Source organism: Saimiri boliviensis, chromosome 20 (genome assembly GCF_048565385.1).
Source record: "Saimiri boliviensis isolate mSaiBol1 chromosome 20, mSaiBol1.pri, whole genome shotgun sequence".
In the NCBI taxonomy this organism is placed as follows: Eukaryota; Metazoa; Chordata; class Mammalia; order Primates; family Cebidae; genus Saimiri; species Saimiri boliviensis.
Window position 1 is genome coordinate 27,972,881 of NC_133468.1, and position 22,173 is coordinate 27,995,053.

General features: G+C 45.2%; 1 protein-coding gene across 6 annotated transcripts in view; it reads right to left on the reverse strand.

Moving 5' to 3' along the window:
• RNF216 (ring finger protein 216) overlaps positions 1–22,173 on the reverse strand; it is a 167,597-nt gene that overhangs the window by 31,838 nt on the left and 113,586 nt on the right. For all 6 annotated transcript variants that reach the window (XM_010344821.3, XM_010344822.3, XM_003934252.4 and 3 more), the window contains exon 14: positions 8,665–8,762. In XM_010344821.3, the coding sequence (XP_010343123.2) occupies positions 8,665–8,762 (98 nt within the window). The remainder of the gene's footprint in view (positions 1–8,664; positions 8,763–22,173) is intronic.

The window sequence follows — 22,173 nt, forward strand, 5'->3', positions numbered from 1 at the left end:
CAAGGCGGGTGGATCACGAGGTCAAGAGATCGAGACCATCCTAGTCAACATGGTGAAACCCCGTCTCTACTAAAAATACAAAAAATTAGCTGGGCATGGTGGCACATGCCTGTAATCCCAGCTACTTAGGAGGCTGAGGCAGGAGAATTGCCTGAACCTAGGAGACAGAGGTTGCGGTGAGCTGAGATCGCGCCATTGCCCTCCAGCCTGGGTAACAAGAGTGAAACTCCGTCTCAAAAAAACAAAAACAAAAAAAAGAAAAAAAAAAGACGAGTCTCATTCTGTTGCCCAGGCTAGAGTGTGGTGGCGTGATCTTGGATCACTGCAATCGCTGCCTCCCCAGTTCGAGTGATTCTTCTGTCTCAGCCTCCGAGTAGCTGGGATTATACGCAACCACCACCATGCCCAGCAAAATTTGTATTTTTAGTAGAGATAGTGTTTATTGTGTTGGTCAGGCTGGTTTCCATCTCCTTACCTTGTGATCTGCCTGCCTTGGCCTCCCAAAGTGCTGGGATTACAGGTGTGAGCCACCATGCCTGGCCCTTTTTTTCTGTTTTTGGAGATGGAGTCTCACACTGTCATCTCAGCTGAGTACGGCAGCATGATCTTGGCTGACTGTAACCTCTGCCTCCCGGTTTCAAGAGATTCTCCTGCCTCAGCTTCCTGAGTAGCAGGATTACAGGTACATGCCACTGCACCTGGCTAATTTTTGTATTTTTCGTAGAGATAGGGTTTTACCATATTGCCCAGGCTGGTCTTAAACTCCTGACCTCATGATCCACCCGGCTCGGCCTCTCAAAGTCCTGGGATTACAGGCATGAGCCATTATGCCTGGCCTGTTTGCCTGTTTTCTGATTGGGCTGTTCTTTTTTCTAGATTTTCTATGTGTCTTTGGCTTTGAACAGTTTTGACTCTGATATGTCGTGGTGTGGACTTCTTTGAATTCATCCTACTTGGAGTTCCTTCAGCTTCTTGGATGTATATAGATTCTTATTCTTCATCAGATTTGGGAAGTTTTCAGCCATTATTTGTTCTATATTCCTTCTGTTCATTTTGCTCTCTGCTCTCCTTTGGGCTTCCCCTTAAGATGAATATTGGTGTATCTGATGATGTTCTACAGGACACTTAGGCTCTACTTACTTTTCTTCATCTTTTCTCCTTTTGCTCTTCCTCCAACTACATACTTTCAATAGCCTTACCTTCAAGATCATCTCTGATTCTTCCGCCTGCTCAAATCTGCTACTGAATTCTTCTAGTGTATTTTTCATCTCAGTTACTGTAAATTTGGGGTAGAGTATTTCTGTTGGCTTCTTTTCCTAATTTCTATCGATACTGTCTACTTGTTCATACACTGTGCTCCAGGTTTCCTTTAGTTCTTTGCCCATGGTTTCCCTGGGCTTTTTTGAGCATATTTAAGAGAACTGATTGAAAGCATTTGTCTAGTATGCCCAATGTGTCCTCAGAGATGATTTCTATCAACTACTTTTTTCCCTATGAATGGGCCATACTTTCCTGTTTGCCTTGTAATCATTGTTCAAAAGTGGATATTTTGAATATTATACTATGAGAAGAGTCTAGAAATCAGGTTGCTTGTTGTGTGATTTGTGATTGTTTAGTGACTTTTAAAAGTTATTTTTGTAAATAAGCCGGGCATGGTGATTGCATGCTTGTAATCCCAGCTACTCAGGAGACTGAGATGAGAACTGCTTGAGGCTGGAGGCAAAGGTTGCAGTGAGCCAAGATCTCATCACTGCCACTGCACTCCAACCTGGTCAACAGAGCAAGACTCCACCTCAAACAAACAAACAAACAGACAGACAAAACCACAAAAAAGCAGGGGGGCCAGGTGCAGTAGCTCATGCCTGTAATCCCAGCACTTTGGGAGGCTAAGGTGGGCAGATCATGAGGTCCAGAGATGGAGTTAGCCAGGATGGTCTCAATCTCTACCCGTCTCTATGAAAAACACAAAATTAATTAGCTGGGTGTGGTGGCACATACCCATAGTCTCAGCTACTCAGGAGGCTGAGGCAGAATTGCTTGAACCCGGAGACGGAGGTTGCAATGAGCCTAGATCACACCACTGTACTCCAGCCTGGCGAAAGAGCAAGACTCCATCTCAAAAAAAAAAGGTTATTTTTGTAAACACTATTTTTTGTATGTGGTCGTTGAAGTCTTTATTCTATTAGCTTAGTGATCAATGCTAGAAGAAAAAGAAGATGAAAGAACCATCCTGATCTGTGTAGTTGGGGTACTCTGAGTCAATTCAGCCAGGTCATTTGTAACTTTCTTAACGTTTTTGACTTCCTGTTAGCACAGAAACTAAAGCTCAGTTTGAGGTGAAAGCCCGGGTCTTTGGGTTTTTCTGAGCGTGTGCTGAACCCTAGACATGTACGTAGTCTTCTAGATCTGTCTGTGGATTGCCCTTGTGTTACTCATTGCCTTGGGCAGCTGCAGCTGGTATATGCATTTAAATATTTTCAATGAAATCCACTGGGAGCTGTTTTGGTCCTGAGGAAGTTGTGAAAGGTGAAAAAAAAGGAGAAAAGGTTGCCTCTGGCAGTTTTTGCCAGGTCAATTGTTGCTTTGGTGGGAGAATTTCTGGAGTTCCGTAAGGAACTGCCATTTTATTGTGATGTTACTCCCTTAAGTGAGTGCATTTTTTGAGAAGAACTCAAGTTTGGTGAATAATGTAGCTGATTTGCTATGTCCACATCTGAAACCTTCAATTTTTTTTTTTTTGAAAAATGGTCTTGCTCTGTTGTCCAGGCTAAAGTACAGTTATATAATCACAGCTCACTGCAGCTTCGAACTCCTGGCTTCAAGAGATCCTCCTGCCTCAGCCTCCCTGGGACTATAGGAATGTGTCACCATGCCTGGCTAATTTTTAGGTTTTCTGTAGAGAGAGGGTCTCACTTTGTTGCCCAGGCTGATCTTGAACTCCTGGGCTCAAGCGATCCTTCCACCTTGGCTTCCCAAAGTACTCAGGTTACAGGTGTGGCAGTCATTCATTTTTCAATACTTACTTAATCTCTCCCATTCCTGGTTCTTAGGGTTAGCTGGTGTATTTTTCTCACCCATACTAGAATCCTGAGAATCACCCTAGACTCCTTCCATTCTTACTTCTTGTATCTATCAGCCACCAGGACATGTCAATTTTACATCTTAAATTTTTCTTTTTCTTTTTTCTGAGACAGAGTTTTGCTCCTGTTGCCCAGCCCAGACTGTAGTGCAATGGTGCAATCGCAGCTCATGGCAATCTCTGCCTCCTGGGTTCAAGGGCTTCTCCTGCCTCAGCCTCCCGAGTAGCTGGTGGCATGTACCACCACACTTGGCTAATTTTGTATTTTCAGTAGAGATGGGATTTCTCCATGTTGGCCAGGCTGGTCTCGAACTCTCGACCTCAGGTGATTCACCCGCCTTGGCCTCCCAAAGTGTTGGGACTACAAGCGTGAGCCATCGTGCCCAGCCACATCTTAAATATTCCTTAAATTTATCCCCTCTTCTCCACTTACAATACTACAAACCTAATTTGGAGCCATATGATAGGCTTAGACTACTGTAATGGCCTTCTAAATTTTCTCCTTAATTCAAGTCTAGCTTTCTTTAAAGCTACTTGCCATGGAGCCACCAAAATCATGTAACTTAGGCCATGTCATTCACTTGCTTAGAAGTATTACATGGTGGGCCACCTAGAGTGGTGGGCCACCTAGATCTAAATTTTAATTTACAGAAGATGTAGGGGACAGAAAAACAAATGATATAGGTGACAGAAGAACAAACTAAATGTTACCACGAGAAACCAGCCAACTCTAGAAAACATTCTACAGGCCAGTTACCCTTTTTTTTTCAGTGAGTGAATGGCATAACACAAAGTGTGTTGGCAGAGAGAGAGTATCCTCACTTAAGAGAAATAATTATCAAATTTGATGAATCTTGTTTGGATCCTGACCTTAACAAACTAACTGCAGCATACACATAAAGCTAGTTTGAGACAATTAAGGGAACTGTTCAGTTGGTATGAGATATCAAACACTTAATATTTCAATGTTAGTTTTGTTAGTAGTGATAAAGTTAAGTGCTATATAAGAAAAAAAGTTTTTATGGGTAAAATGACATGCTGTCAGGGATTTGGATTTGCTTGAAAATCCTATAGCAGTTTAAAAACAAGAAAGAAATGGACAGCTGGGTGTGGTAGCTCATGCCTGTAATCCCAGCACTTTGGGAGGCCAAGGTGGGCGGATAATCTGAGGTCAGGAGTTTGAGCCCAGACTGGTCCACCATGGTCAACATGGTGACTCTGTCTCTACTAAAAATCCAAAAATTAGCCGGGCATGGTGGTGGGTGCCTGTAATCCCAGTTACATGGAAGGCTGAGGCAGGAGAATCGCTTGCACGTGGGAGGTGAAGGTTGCAGTGAGCCGAGGCACTCTAGCCTGGGTGACAGAGGGAGAATCTGGAAAAAAAAAAAGAGAGAGAGAGAGAGAGACAGACAGACAGACAGACAGAGACTGGGAGGGAGGATCACTCCAGCTCACAAGGTCAAGGCTGAGGTGAGCTGTGACTGTGTCATTGCACTCCAGCCTGGATGACAGGGTAAGACCCTGTTACAAGGGCGGGGGGGAAGTTTTGACAATTGGCAGAATTCTGTGACTCTTTGGTCTCAGTGGGGCTATATGATAAGAAAAGGCAAACAGAAGCCTCTGGAGCACCCTGTCTCTAAAAACACCCCCAGATTCCTGTGGGCATCTTCAAGATTGGCCCCACCACCAAAGACTTCTAAGATGCAGAGGTGATGATTCTCTCACATCTCTTTTTACTTCTCATTTGGCTTGTACAGAAAAATGGCTCTTGGGGGACACTGTACTACTCTAAGCCTCAAATGGTGCTGACTAAATGCAGCGGCGGTTCCAGATGTCATTTCTCACCAGAACAAACAAATAGCCCCTGGCAACTGGTATGTTGTGATTGATTTGGAAAATGCTTTTACTCTCTGTTCAATAATCAGAGAACACCAGCAGGACCTAGTGAGGACCTTGATTATCAGAGTCCCAGTGAGGACCTTGATTATCTGTCGTCCAATAGGATAACATACTGTTCTACTATTTGAAGGACATGCAGATAGAATCTGGTCAACAAAAAGTAGCAGGGATAGCAGGATGCATTAATATGCTACATGAATGCCAGAAGGTGAGAGAGAAATCCCTTGAATGTAGGAATGTGTAATCTCTATAAAATTCTGGCGGTCTGGAGGTCAGGCATATGTATCATGACATCCCTTCCAAAGATAGGTTCACGACAGAAATATCCTCTATCACTAAGGAAGAAGCACAACATCTGGGAGGCTGTTTTTGATTTTTGGAATCAATATCTATCACATTTGAATGTTTTGCTCTTATCCACTTACTGCTGATGTAAAAGGCTGCTAGGTTTAAACAGGACGCAGTGGTGGGCCACATATGGAAGACCAAGATGCTGAGTGGAACTGGTAGTAGGAACTGAGAGGAGAATCAGAATGAAGGCTATGCTTTGTAAGTGATTCTCCTTCCAATAAACATCTCACAGCCTGCTACTGAGTCCTGGAATAGTTCAGACGCCTGACTATAGGGCTGCATTCCTTCCTGGAAGCTTAAGGAGAGAGTATGTTTGCTGCTCATTTGAGTTGTTTGCAGAAATCAGTTGAGGTTGTAGGACCAGGGTCTCTATTTCGTGGTGGCTGTCAGCTGAGAGTTGTTCCTAATTTCTACAGGCTGCCTCAATCCTTGGCTCATGGCCCCCTTCATCCACCTCCAAAGCCAGCAACAGGAGGTCAAGTCCTTCTCACATCTGTCTGACTCTTTGCTCTATACTAAGGGCTCTCTGATTTTTTTTTTTTTTTTGAGACAGAGTCTTGCTCTGTTGCCAGGAGCCAGGCTGGAGTGCAGTGGCACGATCTCTGCTCACTGCAACCTCTGCCTCCTGGGTTCAAGCAATTCTCCTGCCTCAGCCTGCCTGGGTCTACAGGCACATGCCACCATACCCACCTAATTTTTTTTTGTATTTTTAGTAGAGACAGGGTTTTACCATGTTGGCCAGGATGGTTTCGATCTTTTGAGCTCGTGATCCACCCGCCTTGGCCTCCCAAAGTGCTGGGATAGGCTTGAGCCACCGCACCTGGCCAGGGCTCTCCGATTTTAAGGATTCGTAATTAGATTGGGTCTACTCAGATAATCCATATAACCTCTCTGTCTCAAGGTCCTACAACCAAGGGCAAGTTACATGGGCCTCATCTGTAAGATGAAGATAATGATACCCACCTGTACTGCATACTTGGGAGACTGCTTATTACCCCAAATTGCCATTGGCCACTTTATTTTCTGAGGACCAAACCCCTTCCATATCCTTCATATTTAAACTGGACATAAAGTCACCCAACTACAGGCTACATATGGTGCTTGCCTTGCCTATGTGACAGTTTAGACCAATGGGGTATAAGCGAAAGTGAGATATATATAATTCCTGCATCACTTACAACATCAAGAAAAGCCGCCTCCCTAGCAACTTGTCTATTTCCCACTTCCTTTGGGTTTGAGTGTAAATGTGGCCACGGTCTAGTTATAATCATGCAGATGAGAACACCACCTTCAGGGAAGGGTGAAGCAGGCAGTTAAGACAATCTCTCTCTCTCTTTTTTTTTTTCTTTTTTGAGACAGTCTCACTTTGTCTCCCAGGCTAGAGTGCAGTGGCACGATCTCAGCTCACTGCAGCCTTGAACTCCCAGGTGTGAGTGATTCTCCCACCTTGGCCCTCCAAGTAGCTGGAACTACAAGTGTGTGCCCAGCACTCCTGGATAACACTTTTTAATTTTTTAATTTTTTTATTTTTGTAGACATGAGGTTTTGCTATGTTGTCCAGGCTGGTCTCAAACTCGTGAGCTCAAGTGATCTGCCTGCCTTGGCCTCCCAAAATGTCAGGATTACAGGCATGAGCTACCACGTCAGGCTGTGAGACAATCTCCGAATAATCTAAGGAGATAGATATGCACCCTCAACTGTGCGGCAAAGCTAGACTGTCACAAGAGAGAGAGAAGGAAATTTCAGTATTACTTCAATCGCTGCATGTTTCCTTTTTATTTTTATTTTTGAGACGGAATTTCATTCTTCTTGTCCATGCTGGAGTGCAGTGGCACGATCTGGGCTCACTACAACCTCGGCCTCTGGGGTTCAAGTACTTCTCCTGCCTCAGCCTCCTGAGTAGTTGGAATTACTAGCACGCACCACCACACCCAGCTAATTTTTTTTTTTTTTTTTTTTTTTTGAGATAGAGTCTCGTTCGTTGCCAGGCGCTAGGCTGGAGTGCAGTGGTGCGATATTGGCTCACTGCAACCTCCACCTTCCGGGTTCAAGCAATTCTCCTGCCTCAGCCTCCCGGGTAGCTGGGACTACAGGCACATGCCACCAGACCCAGCTAATTTTTTTGTATTTTTTTTTTTTTTTTTTTGAGGTGGAGTTTCACTCTTGTTACCCAGGCTGGAGTGCAATGGTACGATCTCGGCTCACCACAACCTCCGCCTCCTGGGTTCAGGCAATTCTCCTGCCTCAGCCTCCTGAGTAGCTGGGATTACAGGCACACGCCACCATGCCCAGCTAATTTTTTGTATTTTTAGTAGAGACGGGGTTTCACCATGTTGACCAGGATGGTCTCGATCTCTTGACCTCGTGATCCACCCGCCTCGGCCTCCCAAAGTGCTGGGATTACAGGCTTGAGTCACCGCACCCGGCCCGTATTTTTTTTTTTTTTTTTTTGAGACGGAGTTTCGCTCTTGTTACCCAGGCTGGAGTGCAATGGCGCGATCTCGGCTCACCGCAACCTCCGCCTCCTGGGTTCAGGCAATTCTCCTGCCTCAGCCTCCTGAGTAGCTGGGATTACAGGCACGTGCCACCATGCCCAGCTAATTTTTTTGTATTTTTAGTAGAGACGGGGTTTCACCATGTTGACCAGGATGGTCTTGATCTCTCGACCTCGTGATCCACCCGCCTCGGCCTCCCAAAGTGCTGGGATTACAAGCTTGAGCCACCGCGCCCGGCCCGGTATTTTTTTTTTTAAGTAGAGACGGGGTTTCAACATGTTGGCCAGGATGGTCTCGATCTCTTAACCTTGTGATCCGCCCTGCCTCGGCCTCCCAAAGTGCTGGGATTACGGGTGTGAGCCACTGCACCTGGCCTGAATTTTATTCACTGTGTATTTGTAATGAGCTAAGTCACATAGAGAGTACTATATAAGTAACAGTTATTATTACAGATGTATCATTTTGTATTCTGGAGGTGGGAAACTCTACTTGTCTTAAGCCAACAGTATCCATTAACACAGACATAAGCAACACTAGTGCAGTCTAAGCTAATTAAAACATGTCACTTGTTTATTTAGACAGTAAAGAAAAAGAGGACTATCACTTATTGAATTCACATGTGCCAGGCATTTATATGTTAATTTGTCTTCCGAAATAACGCCATGAGGCTGCAGAAATGAGGAAACAGAGGCTCAGGGGTTAGGTCACTTCCCCAAGATCACTCCAGATTGGGGTGGCTCAAGTGTGTTCTTCCTATAACACTATGCCCTCTCTGCCAAAAGGCAGGTTAATGGGGAAGTTGAGAATCAGCCCATAGCCCCTCTGAATTCTGTTACTCACATAGAGGTACGGTACTTGATGTCATCTTTTTCAGCCAGCTCTTCACAGGTGAGGCCATTATGTTCTTTCCAGAGTCCCTGACACTTCCTACAGGTTTCCTGGGGATAAAGGACAGACACAAAAACAACTCCTGGTGAGTGTACACCACAGAAGTTCCTGTTCAACAAAAGGGATGTGAAATGAGCTTTACTTGGCTTGAATTCTCAGAGGATGCCTCTCCTTTTCAGGGGGGATATTTCTAAAGACATCTTTTAATAGAAGAGGTAAGAAGTGGCAGGGTTTGATGGTTCACGCCTGTAATAGCAGCACTTAGGGAGGCTGAGGGAGGCCAGGAGTTTGAGATCAGCCTGGGAAACACAGTGAGATCCTGTCCCTTAAAAAAAAAAATGAAAGAGTGGGGAGAGGAGGAGGGTGGTAAGAATCATTAGAAGGAAGCAGAAGGAAAAATTATCTCCCTAGATAAAAAAAAAAAGTGTTGCTCCCATCACTTAATTTGCATAAGGTTTTCTAAAATGCTCTGGGCCACCTGAAAAAAAATAAAGGAGACAGATCTTGGGTAATCTTGGGTTTTTAAAATACAGTAGCACGAGCTGCTCGGCAGGGCCTGTCTGGATCTTGTTAATTTCTGCAAAATCCCTGTGCCCATACTCTGGTGTCCAAAATGCGCTTCTGTTGGATTGAAGAATGACCTAGTTCAGTTCAGCAGGGGCTCCTAAGAAAGACTTTTCCTCTGCTGACCATCAATCATCAGCATGGATGTCACCCTTAAAAGTTTCACTTCGCCGGCACGGTGGCTCACGCCTGTAATCCTAGCACTTTGGGAGGCCGAAGCGGGTGGATCACGAGGTCAAGAGATCGAGACCATCCTGGTCAACACAGTGAAACCCCGTCTCTCCTAAAAATACAAAAAATTAGCTGGGCATGGTGGTGTGTGCCTGTAATCCCAGCTACTCAGGAGGCTGAGGCAGGAGAATTGCCTGAACCCAGGAGGCAGAGGTTGTGGTGAGCCGAGATCACGCCATTGCACTCCAGCCTGGGTAACAAGAGCGAAACTCCATCTCAAAAAAAAAAAAAAAAAGTTTCACTTCATATATAAACATGCATCTTAAATAATCACCACCTTTATTCTAGGATCCTTCGTACTTTATGAAATGGTTTCATATGTAGCAGAAAGTATCTCACATCAATAAGAATAAAAAAATTATTAATCCAGTGATCACAGACATAAGTGGAAATTATAACCCTAACAAGTTATAGCGAAGGAAAACATAGTGTGGTCGGTTTTAAGTGGGGTAGTGGGGGACTTGACCTAGTCTGGGGAGACCGTGAAGGCTTGAAGAAGTGAAGCCTGGATCCAAAAGATGAGTCAACAGTAACTAGATGGGATGGTGAAAAGAGATCAGCACTCCAGAGGACAAGATAAGACTCTGGCAGACAAAGTGGGCACGTTTAGTTCCTGTGGCTGAACTGCAGGCAGTGAGAACGGCCCTGGAGGTCTGCAAGCACCAGACCAGGCAAAGCCTTGAGGGGCGTGATGAGCAGTTTGCTGTTTATTCTATGAGCACTTGAAAGCCACCAAAAGGTGCCAAGTATGGAAGTAGTATGATCAGATATGTCTTAAAAAAAAAAAAAATTCAGGGTGGAAAACACTGGAGGGAGGAAAGAGCGGATGTGCAAAAAGCAGGAGCTAGTACAGCCACTCAGGAGAGAGGCCAAGAGGCCCAGTCCAGGGTAATGGTGGGCAAGGACAGGAAGAAAAGGGGACTAACTTGAGAAAAAGGGAGGAAGACTGGCAGGTGTGGAGATGAGCTGCTGTGCCTGGCCCTTTTGTATGTTCTGAATTTTGTACTATATGGTGTACAAATAAAAAAAATTAAAAAGGATGAAAAATGAAATAGACTGCTGAGGGAGCTGCGAACTTGATCCTTCTGGTGGGATGTTGTAAAAAGGCTCCATCAGGCTGGGCATAGTGGCTCATGCCTATAATCCCACACTTTGGGAGGCCAAGGCAAGCAAATCACTTGAGGTCAGAAGTTTGAGACCAGCCTGGCCAACATGGCAAAACCCCATATCTATTAAAAATATAAAAATTAGCTGGGCGTAGTGGCTGGTGCCATAATCCCAGCTACTTGGGAGGCTGAGGCAGGAGAATCGTTTGAACTTGGGAGGTGGAGGTTGCAGTCGGTAAAGATCGTATCATTGCATTTCAGCCTGAGTGACAGAGCCAGACTCTGTCTCAAAAATAAAATATTAAAAAAAAAGGCTCAATCAATGGGTTGGGGTGGGCAAGGCAGAGAGAAGCTGATGGAACATACTACATTTAAATGTCACTGTTTCTTAGGGATGCGGATGTGCTCGTCCCCCACCTACATCCCATTCAGTAAACAAGATGACATTACTAATATGCCTATTACCCACCAAAACATGTAGCAGCACAAACTTATTTTTATAAGATCTTGTGCCTGACTATTGTAGGAAGCTGGAGGATAAACAACAGCTGGAGAATAGATGAGCTGGTGTTTGGATCCTAACCTTGAAAACAATGCCAACCCAGCCCCTCCAGGAGTTAACAGCTTGAAAACAATACATGGCATTCAGATAGTTTTAGCATTCCTGACAATTCTGTTATTAATTCATGGGTCTTCTTCATAAGGGAAGAAACTCCACTTCTTTTTTTTTTTTTTTTGAGACGGAGTTTCGCCCTTGTTACCCAGGCTGGAGTGCAATGGCGCCATCTCGGCTCACCGCAACCTCCGCCTCCTGGGTTCAGGCAATTCTCCTGCCTCAGCCTCCTGAGTAGCTGGGATTACAGGCACGTGCCACCATGCCCAGCTAATTTTTTTGTATTTTTAGTAGAGACGGGGTTTCACCATGTTGACCAGGATGGTCTTGATCTCTCGACCTCGTGATCCACCCGCCTCGGCCTCCCAAAGTGCTGGGATTACAAGCTTGAGCCACCGCGCCCGGCCGAAACTCCACTTCTGAGGTGAGGCACAGGCCCACAAGGGCAAAAGGAACTGGACAAGCTGGAGCCAGGTGGGTGTGAGAGCCACTGTAAGGTCCTCTGCTCACTCTCTCCATCACAGTGCTTCTTCTGTAGGTGAATTGTGTGGGTTTTCAGCCAGGGCACTTCTTACTGAAGGGCCCAAGGGCCCCAGAGAACATATCTGAAATGTCTTTTGGAAAGACTTATGTAGCTATACGAAACCCATAATTAAAATAAGGCAAGCAAACAGCCGGCTAGAGGAGCTGAAGATTCAGAGCGCTCTCTGTGTAGTGTCTTTAAAATGTGCCCTCTCTTCTCAACAGTGTACATTTCACTAAATTGTAATTCTCTACCCTCAGGCACAGCTAGGCTTTGCTCCTAAACTCAACAAATGTTTACATATATTAGAAGGAAATGCTCTTGAATGTTTTTAGAATGTTTTTCTTTTCTTTTTTGTCTTTGACACAGGGTCTTACTCTGTCACCCAGGCTGTAGTGACATCTTGGCTCACTGCAACCTCTGCCTCCTGGGCTCAGGTGATCTCCCACCTCGGCCTTCTGAGTAGCTGGGACTACCAGTGCCTGTAGTCCCAGCACTTTGGGAGGCCAAGGTGGGTAGATCACCTGAGGGTGAGTTGGAGACCAGCCTGGGCAACATGGTGAAACCTCTTCTCTACTAAAAATACAAAAATCAGCCAGGTATGGTGGTACATGCCTGTAATCCCCGCTACTTAGGAATCTGAGACAGGAGAATTGCTTGAACCCAAGAGGCAGAGGCTGCAGTGAGCCGAGATTGTGCCACTGCACTCCAGCCTGGGTGACAGAGCAAGATTCAGTCTCAAACAAAAAAATATACAATCAAAAAAAAAAAAAAAGTGCTGGGATTCAGGCGTGAGCCACTGCGCCCAGCCTCTTGCATGTTTCTTTAACATGATAACCACATTCTTCAATCTGTGGTTTACAAGAAAGCCCCAAAGAACCATTTTGGAAGGCAAAGCACACTTTGGCAAGTAACCTCAAAACACGAAGGATAGTGTACCGTTTGCTATCAAGTGGGACCACACTTTTTATCACCTTGTGCCTTTCTGATCAGAGGGGAACCTATGGAGTTCACCATCATCCCAAATACAAGGCAGGCAGCTCTCGCCCTCTCAGTGGAAAAGGAACACGCGTGCTGGGTAGTCTGTTAACATGCAGCCACCTGGCCACGTTCTTCGTGTCATCAGGGAGGTTGCTGGTTAAGTTTACGATGCCCTTTCGTTCTCAAAACACATCAAGGTGTTTTGATTATTCATGAGGTCTTCTTCACTGCGCAATATAAAGAAAACCCTTTGGGCCAGGCATGGTGGCTCATGTCTGTAATTCCAGCACTTTGGGAGGCCAAAATGGGTGGATCACGAGGTCAGGAGATCAACACCATCCTGGCCAACATGGTGAAATCGTGTCTCTACTAAAATGCAAAAAAATTAGCTGCGTGTGGTGGCACCCGCCTGTAATCCCAGCTATTCTGGAGGCTGAGGCAGGAGAATCACTTGAACCCAGGAGGTAGAGGTTGCAGCGAGCCAAGATCACACCACTACACTCCAACCTGGGGATAGAGCAAGACTCCATCTAAAATAAAATAAAATAAAATAAAACACTTCAAGTCTTCCTTTATCCATTTTCTGCTGCCTAAATAATTATTAATGAATAGAGAAGATTAAATTCAATTCTAGACGACCCTATCAGGGAGCTGAAATTTCTTCACATAAACATAGCTTTCTCAAGAACCAGTAGACAAATGTATCCAGCCATCACCTCCTCCAAGCCCAGCAAGTGACAATAAATCTTGAAACCTTTGGGTCTGTTGGCAAATAACCCGAAAGAAGGTCTGAGCCCATAGCCCAAGTCACCAGGTTCTGCTTTCGTTTCCTTGCCTTCCTCACAAACAGGAAGGCGTCTGTCCCAATGCATGCTAGATTTCAGTTGCTGACTTCCATCTAGCCTTGTCTCAGAAGCAGAACACAGTACAAACTGTTCCCTTACTTCTGAATGGTTCCTCCCGTGAAACCTGTCAACTCGTGAAACCTGTCAACTCATGAAACCTGTCAACTCACTCTCTAAGGGAGAGAAGTCACTGATGTGCCACAGGGCATAAGAAGACTGTGAACAATCCAGAAGTAGCTTGAGAAATTTCAGCTCTCTGTTCAGTCACCTCAAAAAATGGTGAAACTGTTCATCCCCAGTATTCTTCAGGTAAAAGGCCCGGGCACCTGACTGTTCACAAATCTTAGTCAGGGACCATAGGACCGTGGGCTTCCAGGCCATCTGTGTCTTCCAGCTGTCAAAGATGCTGGTCCTCCCCAACCCTAGGCCCAAATGACATACAGAAGGTCCAGAAAGACTGATTTTAAGATGGAACCCCTTAAACCTCAGGAGTTTACACTGGAACCCCTGCCAATCAAAACAGTTCAGCAAAATAAAAGTTCAAGGCACATTCAGTGGACTTTCTTTTCTTTCACTAAGAGAATCCAAGAACCTCTATTTTTCCTAGGTCAAGAATGCACTTATCAGCCAAATAAGGCTTGGTCTTTGCCCTCAAAGGAGCTCATTCTACTGAGAGAATGAATTACATATTGGAGCAAATCAAGTACAGCACAGTGGAGTTCAGTACACACACACACACACACAGTGGGGGAGAACACATGTGCATGCAGAGGAGAAAGGGGTGAGTCAGACAAGGAATCTTTGAGGAGTTGGTATCTTCATGGAATTGACTACATTAAGTACCATGAGTAATCAGACTCTCCATGCAACCAATAAAGTGCTTCTCCTACTGGGATCTACATCTTTGTGAAAAGCGTTTTCAGCAATGACAGCCATTAAAACCAAGTATCTGAACCTCAGAACCAGATGCTAAAACTAAACACTGGAATAATGAAACAGAGTTAAATAGATTCATATTTTAATAAGCATAAAAAGTTTTCACTTCATTAAATAAAATTATTTTGGGGGGGGTATGGCGGCACATGCCTGTAGTCTCAGCACTCTGGGAGGCCAATATGGGCAGATCACTGGAGCCCAGGAGTTTGAGAACAGCCTGGGCAACACAGTGAGACCCCATCTCTACAAAAAATACAAAAATATAGCTGGGTGTGGTGGTGTGTGCCTGTAGTCTCAGCTACTTGGGAGGCTGAGGTGGGAGGAATTCTTGAGGCTGGGAGGTGAAGGCTGCAGTGAGCTATTATCATGCTACTGTCTCAAAAAAAAAAAAGAACAAAAAAAAGAAAAAGATTTTTTCCTCATTTTTATAAGAATTTAGATTTCTGGAAAAAAAAGTTTTTTTAACGGACTTGAATTAAGTAGTATATTTTAAAGTATGATTTATTTAATTGCAGCCTTTTATATTTTCTGTATCTGTGTATGTTTTGCAATGTACGTTACAACAGTAGCACACACATAACCTACAAATAAACACATCCGCTGGGGGTGTTCTCTGCACATTTTTTCTTATACGGCAAGCATAAAAAAAATTGTTCATCTGCTGCTCTCAATATTGAAAGGCCATGGAGGCCTGGATAATGCAGCAACGTGTCAGACTTACACTTCAGAATACTTCGATTAATTAATAAGCTTGAGACCAAAGACAAGAAGATGGTTGAGGAGCAACTGGAAGAGTCTATGAAAGAAAAGAGGGTGAGAGAAAAGCCTAGAAAGAGTTTTAGGTTTCTGATGTGGGACGCTGGTGAGACTGGTGGAAACATGAACTTAGATCAAGTGATGCAGAATAAGATCTGAGTGAGGGTGGGAGGCAGAGGTGAGTTTAGTTCCAGACCAGCTTACTTATGTACTCACTTACGTGCTCTTCCAATATTTGCTGAATTTCTGTCATTTATATGACACACTGGAGATACAGCAATAAACAAGTTAGGCTCAGTTTTTACCTTCGTGATGTTTATGTTCTACCAAAAAACAAAGATATAACTGAGACTGGGGGACCACGAGAGCCTGTCAGATGTGACATTTAAGCTGAGCCCTAAAGGAGGAGTAAGTTAGGTATGGGTACAGAGGGAACAACAAGGGTGAAGGCTTCAGGGCAGGAGAGGGCCTGTCTTATGCTGAGAAAGCCAGTATGGCTGGAGCCCAGACAAGGAGAGCTGAGAATGGTCTATGGCCACTCAGGAGGGCTAAGGCTGTAGGCAGGAGTTTGGAAAGCCTGGCTGACCAGGTTGGAAAGGCAATCATCTGACTGACATTCCAAAAGATTCTTCTGGCTACTGTTGAACGGATGGTTTGCTGGGGTTGTAGGACCTTGCAGCACACTCTTTCAGAAAAACTAAGGCCAAGTAAGTAACTTCTAGGGAAACAAGCTCAGGGTCTGGATTTGATTCCTGGTTAGAGTTCCTCAACACTCCTCCACAAATAAGGGCACAGCTTACTTCCTGAACCAAGGTGTGCCAACACCAAGCCTGGAAGAAGCAGGTAAGGCTGACCTGTGATGGGGCAATAGCAGCATACCTACATTTTTTTGATAAGAATAAGAGGACCACATTTTCTGATACAGCTTCAGAAAGGGACTTTATTACTATTATTCTTAATATTTAAATTAAGTTAATTAATTGTTTTTTTTTTTAGAGACAAGGTCTTGCTCTGTTGCCCAGGCCGGAGCACAGTGGCGCTCTCAGAGCCCACTATAACCTTGACCTCATGGGTTTAAGCAATTCTCATGCCTCTGCCTTCCGAGTAGGTGGGACTACAAACATGGGCCACTACAGCTAAATTTTGTTATTTTATTTGTACAGATGGCTCTTGCTATGTTTCCCAGACTGGTCTGAAACTTCCTCAAGCTATCTGCCCACCATGGCCTCCCGAAGTGTTGGGATTATAAATGTGAGCCACAGAGCCTGGCCCTATTTTAATTTTAATGATTTGGCCAGGTGCGGTGGCTCACGCCTGTAATCCAAGCACTTTGGAGGTCAAGGCGGGCGGATCACCTGAGGTCGGGAGTTCAAGATCAGCTTGACCAACATGGTGAAACCTCGTCTTAAAAAAAAAAAAATTTTTTTTAAATGATTTATTGAGACAAGGTCTCACTCTGTCACCCAGGCTGGAGTGCTATGGCACAACCATGGCTCACTACAGTCGTGACCTCCATGGTTCAAGCAACCCTCCCACCTCAGCCTTCCAAGTAGCTGGGACGACAGGTGTGCACCACCATGCTGCCCAGGCTGGTCTAGAACTCCTGGAGTCAAGCGATACGCACAACTCGGCCTCCCAAAGTGCTGGGATTACAGGCATGAGCCACCAAGGCTGGCCTGAGGAACATCTTTAATAAGGGTCTAAAACTCCTGCTTTTCACGGTATTAGCCCAATGTTCCTATAGGCTTAGTTGTTTTTTTGGCTTAGTTTTTTTTTTTTTTTTAAGACAGAGACTTGCTTTGTCACCTAGGCTGGAGTGCAGTGGCATGAGTCTGGGTCACTGCAACCTCCACCTTCAGGGTTCGAGATTCTCGTGCCTCAGTCTCCCAAGTAGCTGGAATTACAGGCATGTACCACTTTGCCCAGCTAATTTTTGTATTTTTAGTAGAGACAGGGTTCTGCCACATTGGCTAGGCTGGTCTCCAATTCCTGGCTTCAAGTGATCCACCCACCTCAGCCTCCCAACGTGCTGGGATTACAGGTGTGAACCATTATGCCTGGTCCCCACAGGCCGTTTTTAAAGATATGGATCTTACTCTGTTGCCCAGTCAGCAGCACCAGCATAGCTCATGGCAGTCTCCTCAGTAGCCTGCAATTACAGGTGGGCACCACCATGCCCAGCTTGTAGGCTTAGTTTTTTTGTTAAATCCAGCTGGGTGTGGTGGCGCACACCTGTAATCCCAGCACTTTGGGAGGCCGAGTAGGGTGGACCACTTGAGGTCAGGAGTTTGAGACCAGCCTGGCCAACACAGTGAAACCATGCCGCTACGAAAAATACGAAAATTACAAGCCAGGCATGGTGGTGCATGTCTATAATCTCAGCTACTTGGAAGGCTGAGGCAGTGAGCTGAGATTGTGCCACTGCACTCCAGCCTTGGCAACACAGTAAGACTGTCCCCACCCCCCCAAAAAAAAAGGTAAGAAAAAGAAGGCTTAGAGGGACCAATTAACTTGGTCAAGGTCATAGAGCTTTGGACATCAGTCTGTCTGATCCCAAACCCACTTGCTCTTCCTACTCTATTCCCACTGTGTGCCCACATGGTGTCTGCTAGCAAGAGCAGGTCACTGTTTACTGGAGAACCCAAGGGCACGTGGCTATGAGACAAGCCGAGGTTACAATGGCATCTTATGTGAGGAGACCACAGAGGAACAATCAGCAAGACTGAGTGTGAGCGTCAGTGCATCAAAGGCATAGCCGCGCAGCTGCAGCTGTGCAGGATGCCTGCTTGCCTGTGCTTCCTGGAGAGCTGGGAACAGCTCAGTAAGAGGCAGGATGGGATGGAATCAGACCTGAGGATACCCTTTCTTACTGGTAATGATAGGAACCTGGTAATTACAGTGATCTCAGACTGGACATGTGTGAGGAAGTAGCTGTTCCTGCCACCTTCGGCCAGTTGCATGTCTGGCGGCATAGCAAAAGGAAGCCTATTTTTAGATATCCATTACTGGCTAAACAGAGACAGGATCCATGTAAGTGTTCCATAGTCACTCCCTCAACCAGCCCCTGGACCCTTATACATGCCTCTTACCTCCTCCAAGGTGGCATTAAGATTTGCTAATGGCATTTCTCGAGATTATCACCATCACTAAAACTGCTCTGGGTCAGTTTTGTTCAGAGTAATGCAAGTAATAGACATAGTTTCTGCACTGAAAGGAATTAAGATATTCTCACGTTCCCACCCTTGCCACTTCTACATATGCAGCTGAGAGCCTTCCATAGTGCTACAGAGATCCCTCTGCTGATAGCAGATTTGGGTATAAAACGAAGCCCCTGTCCTCTTAAGAGTCTACTCACAAACAGATAACTGTATACTCTAAGGATGATGACAAACACTCCAGAGGAAACTAAAGTTAGGTAATGGGCAGGCAATGTGGACAGGAAAGGTATCATCTGACACTGGTTTGTCAGGGAAGGCCTGTGTGGAGCTGGCACTTCTGCTCGATCCTGAAGGCTATCTGGTAGAGGAGCATTCCAGGAGAAAGAGCTCAGAAAACCAGCTCACCCTGAGCCAGTACCCCCACCCCCACCCCTTATGCCCTCAACCACTTAATGCTCTGCCTAAGAATGTCCCTTCTCCGCTGACAACACCTACTCACCAGTTCTCCTTTCAAATACCAGTGGCTCTAGGAAACCCAAATGATGTAGGAAAAGCTGGCACTTGCTCCCTGGGCTCCCAGAGCACTTGGCTTATGCATTGTTACTGCACTTTTAATGGCATCTTGTAATTATCTAATTACATCACATCTCTTCCAGAAGCCAAGGCGCTCCTTGCGGCAAAGATGATGTCCTGCTGGTCACTATGGACAAGTTTGGCATGGAGGGCTCAATTCATCCACTAAAGAAAAAGTTCACTTGAGGCAGTGGCTCAGGCCTGTAATCCCAGCACTTTGGGAGGCCGAGGCGGGTGGATCAGGAGGTCAGGAGTTCAAGACCAGCCAGGCCAACATGGTGAAATTCTGTCTCTACTAAAAATACTAAAATTAGCCAGGCGTGGTGGTGTGTGCCTGTAGTTCCAGCTACTTGGAAGGCTGGGGCAGAAGACTCACTTGAACTCAGGAGGTGGAGACTACAGTAAGCCGAGATCACCCCACTGCACTCCAGCCTGGCAACAGAGCGAGACACCATGTCAAAAACAAACAAACAAACAAACAAAAAAACCAAAACCAACAACAACAAGTTCACTTTAGTGCCTATTCTGTGCTGCATGGGGATGTGCTGGAGATGAAGCCAGGAGAATTCCTGACCTGGAGAGGTTTGTAATCAACCACAGTGTCTCAGGTATCTTTGGATTTCCAGGGTCTAGCTCTAGATTTGAGCAGCACAAGGTGCTGCGCCGAATGTCTGAGGTGAAGGCTGGCAAGACAAAGCACATCTTCACCATGCAGAGTTACAAACGTAGCCTCACCCAACTCCTGGGACTTTTTTGCACTTTACATGGGAAAAAAAAGCATATGAAGCCTTTTAGCATATCTACCTCCTCCCCAAAAGAATATTATTTCCTATTAGGTCTTATTTTTAATTATGCCAAGTACCTTATGAAAAACTAAACTTACTAACATATACGATTCTTTCCAGTTAATTCATTACAGCATGAGCCTTAAGGATGTGAGTTATTGTGGTTCCTTCCTTTGCTCTCTAATGTCTTTTCCCAATTTAATGAGTTAAAACTACAAACAGCAGTTATTACCAAGTGGCTAATGACCAAATGCCTGCAGATGGTTTGAGAAAGTACTGCATATATTTCAATTAGCATGTTCTCCATTGATTTTCTCCTATAGTTTCAAGATGTGGAAGTTGATCTCTCTTCAATCAGGATAAAAAGGAGCTCACAAACAGTAGACCCTGAAAATGTGTGCCTGAGAGAACTTCCAGTTTAGAGGGGTCAGGACTGAAAATGTGCAGTCTGCCTGGCTATGTCCCAGCCTGGCTCTTCCCAACCCCTCCCAGGGAGTGTGGAAGGCCAGTTACTGCACAAGGGCAGGCCTCATGCTTCCCCCACCGGCCAGCATTCTCCTCTGCACTCCTAGGAACAAGACAGTCCAAACTGCCTGGGTCTAGTTCTTAAAGGACACACAAAATTCTTTTTTTTTTTTTTTTTTTTTTGAGATGAAGTTTCACTCCTGTTACCCAGGCTGGAGTGCAATGGCGTGATCTTGGCTCACTGCAACCTCCCTCCGCCTCCTGGGTTCAAGCAATTCTTTCTGCTCAAGTCTCTAGAGTAGCTGGGATTACAGGCACCTACCACCACACCTGGCTAGTTTTTGTATTTTTTAGTAGAGACAGCATTTCACCATGTTGGCCAAGCTGGTCTTGAACTACTGACCTCAGGGTATCTGCCCGCCTTGGCTTCCCAAAGTGCTGCGATTATAGGTGTGAGCCACCGCACTCGGCCAGGACACACAAAATTCTACCATGAATTCTTTTAACAGTGTCTTATAATGATCTAATTATATCACATCTCTCTAAGAAGCCAAGCTCTCCACGCAGGGGATTTCTGTCCTCAAAGTACAATAAATAATCTCTCAAAGGAAGGAGAACCTTTTAATTTCCAAATGCAGAAATTCAAATCTGGGTATGGCCAAGTGAGAGCTCTGGAAAATATTACAAAGCCTTCCCCACCCCACCCCCTAGTCCTGAGGAAAGGGCTTCTTTAGGGGAAGATTTCATGTTGTTCTTAAATTTTTTTTGGTTTTCATATACACCTCATCTACCATTTCTATCCACAGAAGCAGGCTTTGTTGAAAAAAGAAATCTTAAAGTCTTATTTCTGTGGATTACAAAAGTTCTTTCCCTGAGCCACCAGGATTAGGTGACAAACTGGAATAGGCAAAGCTTTATATGTGGTTTCTGTGCTAATGCTGCCCCCTAGGGATGGAAACTTACAAGGCACCGAGACATCAGCTTAACTGCTCTGGAAGAGACCACACATAGCTGCCAGCTTTTTACTATACTATGGGGAACAGGGCTTCAAAGACAGAGTGGGAGGGTAAAGTCTTTCTGGAATAAATCAAAGTTCAATTTTACCTTTATCATAATAACTACAAACAAAACTACAAATTCCCTTATATTAATCAAATACATTCGAGACTGTTTCTCTCGAATGGCCGTTTAACAGTCAATGAGGACTGTATCAGCAACACCTAGGCAATGGCAGGATGTGGATATTTATATAAAAATTCCAAGACCAATATGTGAGCTCCTACTAAGGACTCAGTCCTGCTCTGCGGTGGGGATACAGGTTAAGTGAAATATATAGTAAGACATGATTTAAGTGCTAAGGAGAAAAAAATACAGGAAGGATGAACTGGGATGGAGACGGGGAAATAGTTCACAACTATAAACTGGTGGTCGGTGAAGGCCTCTTTGTAAAGGTGCATGTAAGTGAAGACTTAAGAAAGGAAGGGAGCAAGTCTGGTGCTATCTGGCGGAAAGAATTCCAGGTAATGGGAACAGGGAGGAGCGAGGCGGGCAGAGCTGTAAGCAGGGGAGGAGGATTGGGTTTGCAGGCTGCCTGGGGCCTGGGAGGTGATAAGGGCTTTGACCTGTGCCCAGAGTAAACAGATGCAGAAGAAAAGCCCCTGCAATGGCTTTGCATGAGGTTGATGCTCAAAGAACCCCACTTCTAGACAGCCCTTTCACTGGGAGCTCTCAAGTCTCTGGGTTGCGCCTCTGACAGGTGGTGCCGCTCCCGCCTTCCTACTGAGCTTCTCACAGCCTGGAAAGGGCAGGAGGGGAGGCTGTGACTAAGCCCCTTCCAAAGGATTTGCTCCCCGTAGATGCTCCATACAATATAGATTGTGGAACTGAAGTTACTATAGCAATGACTTTTTTTTTTTTTTTTTTTT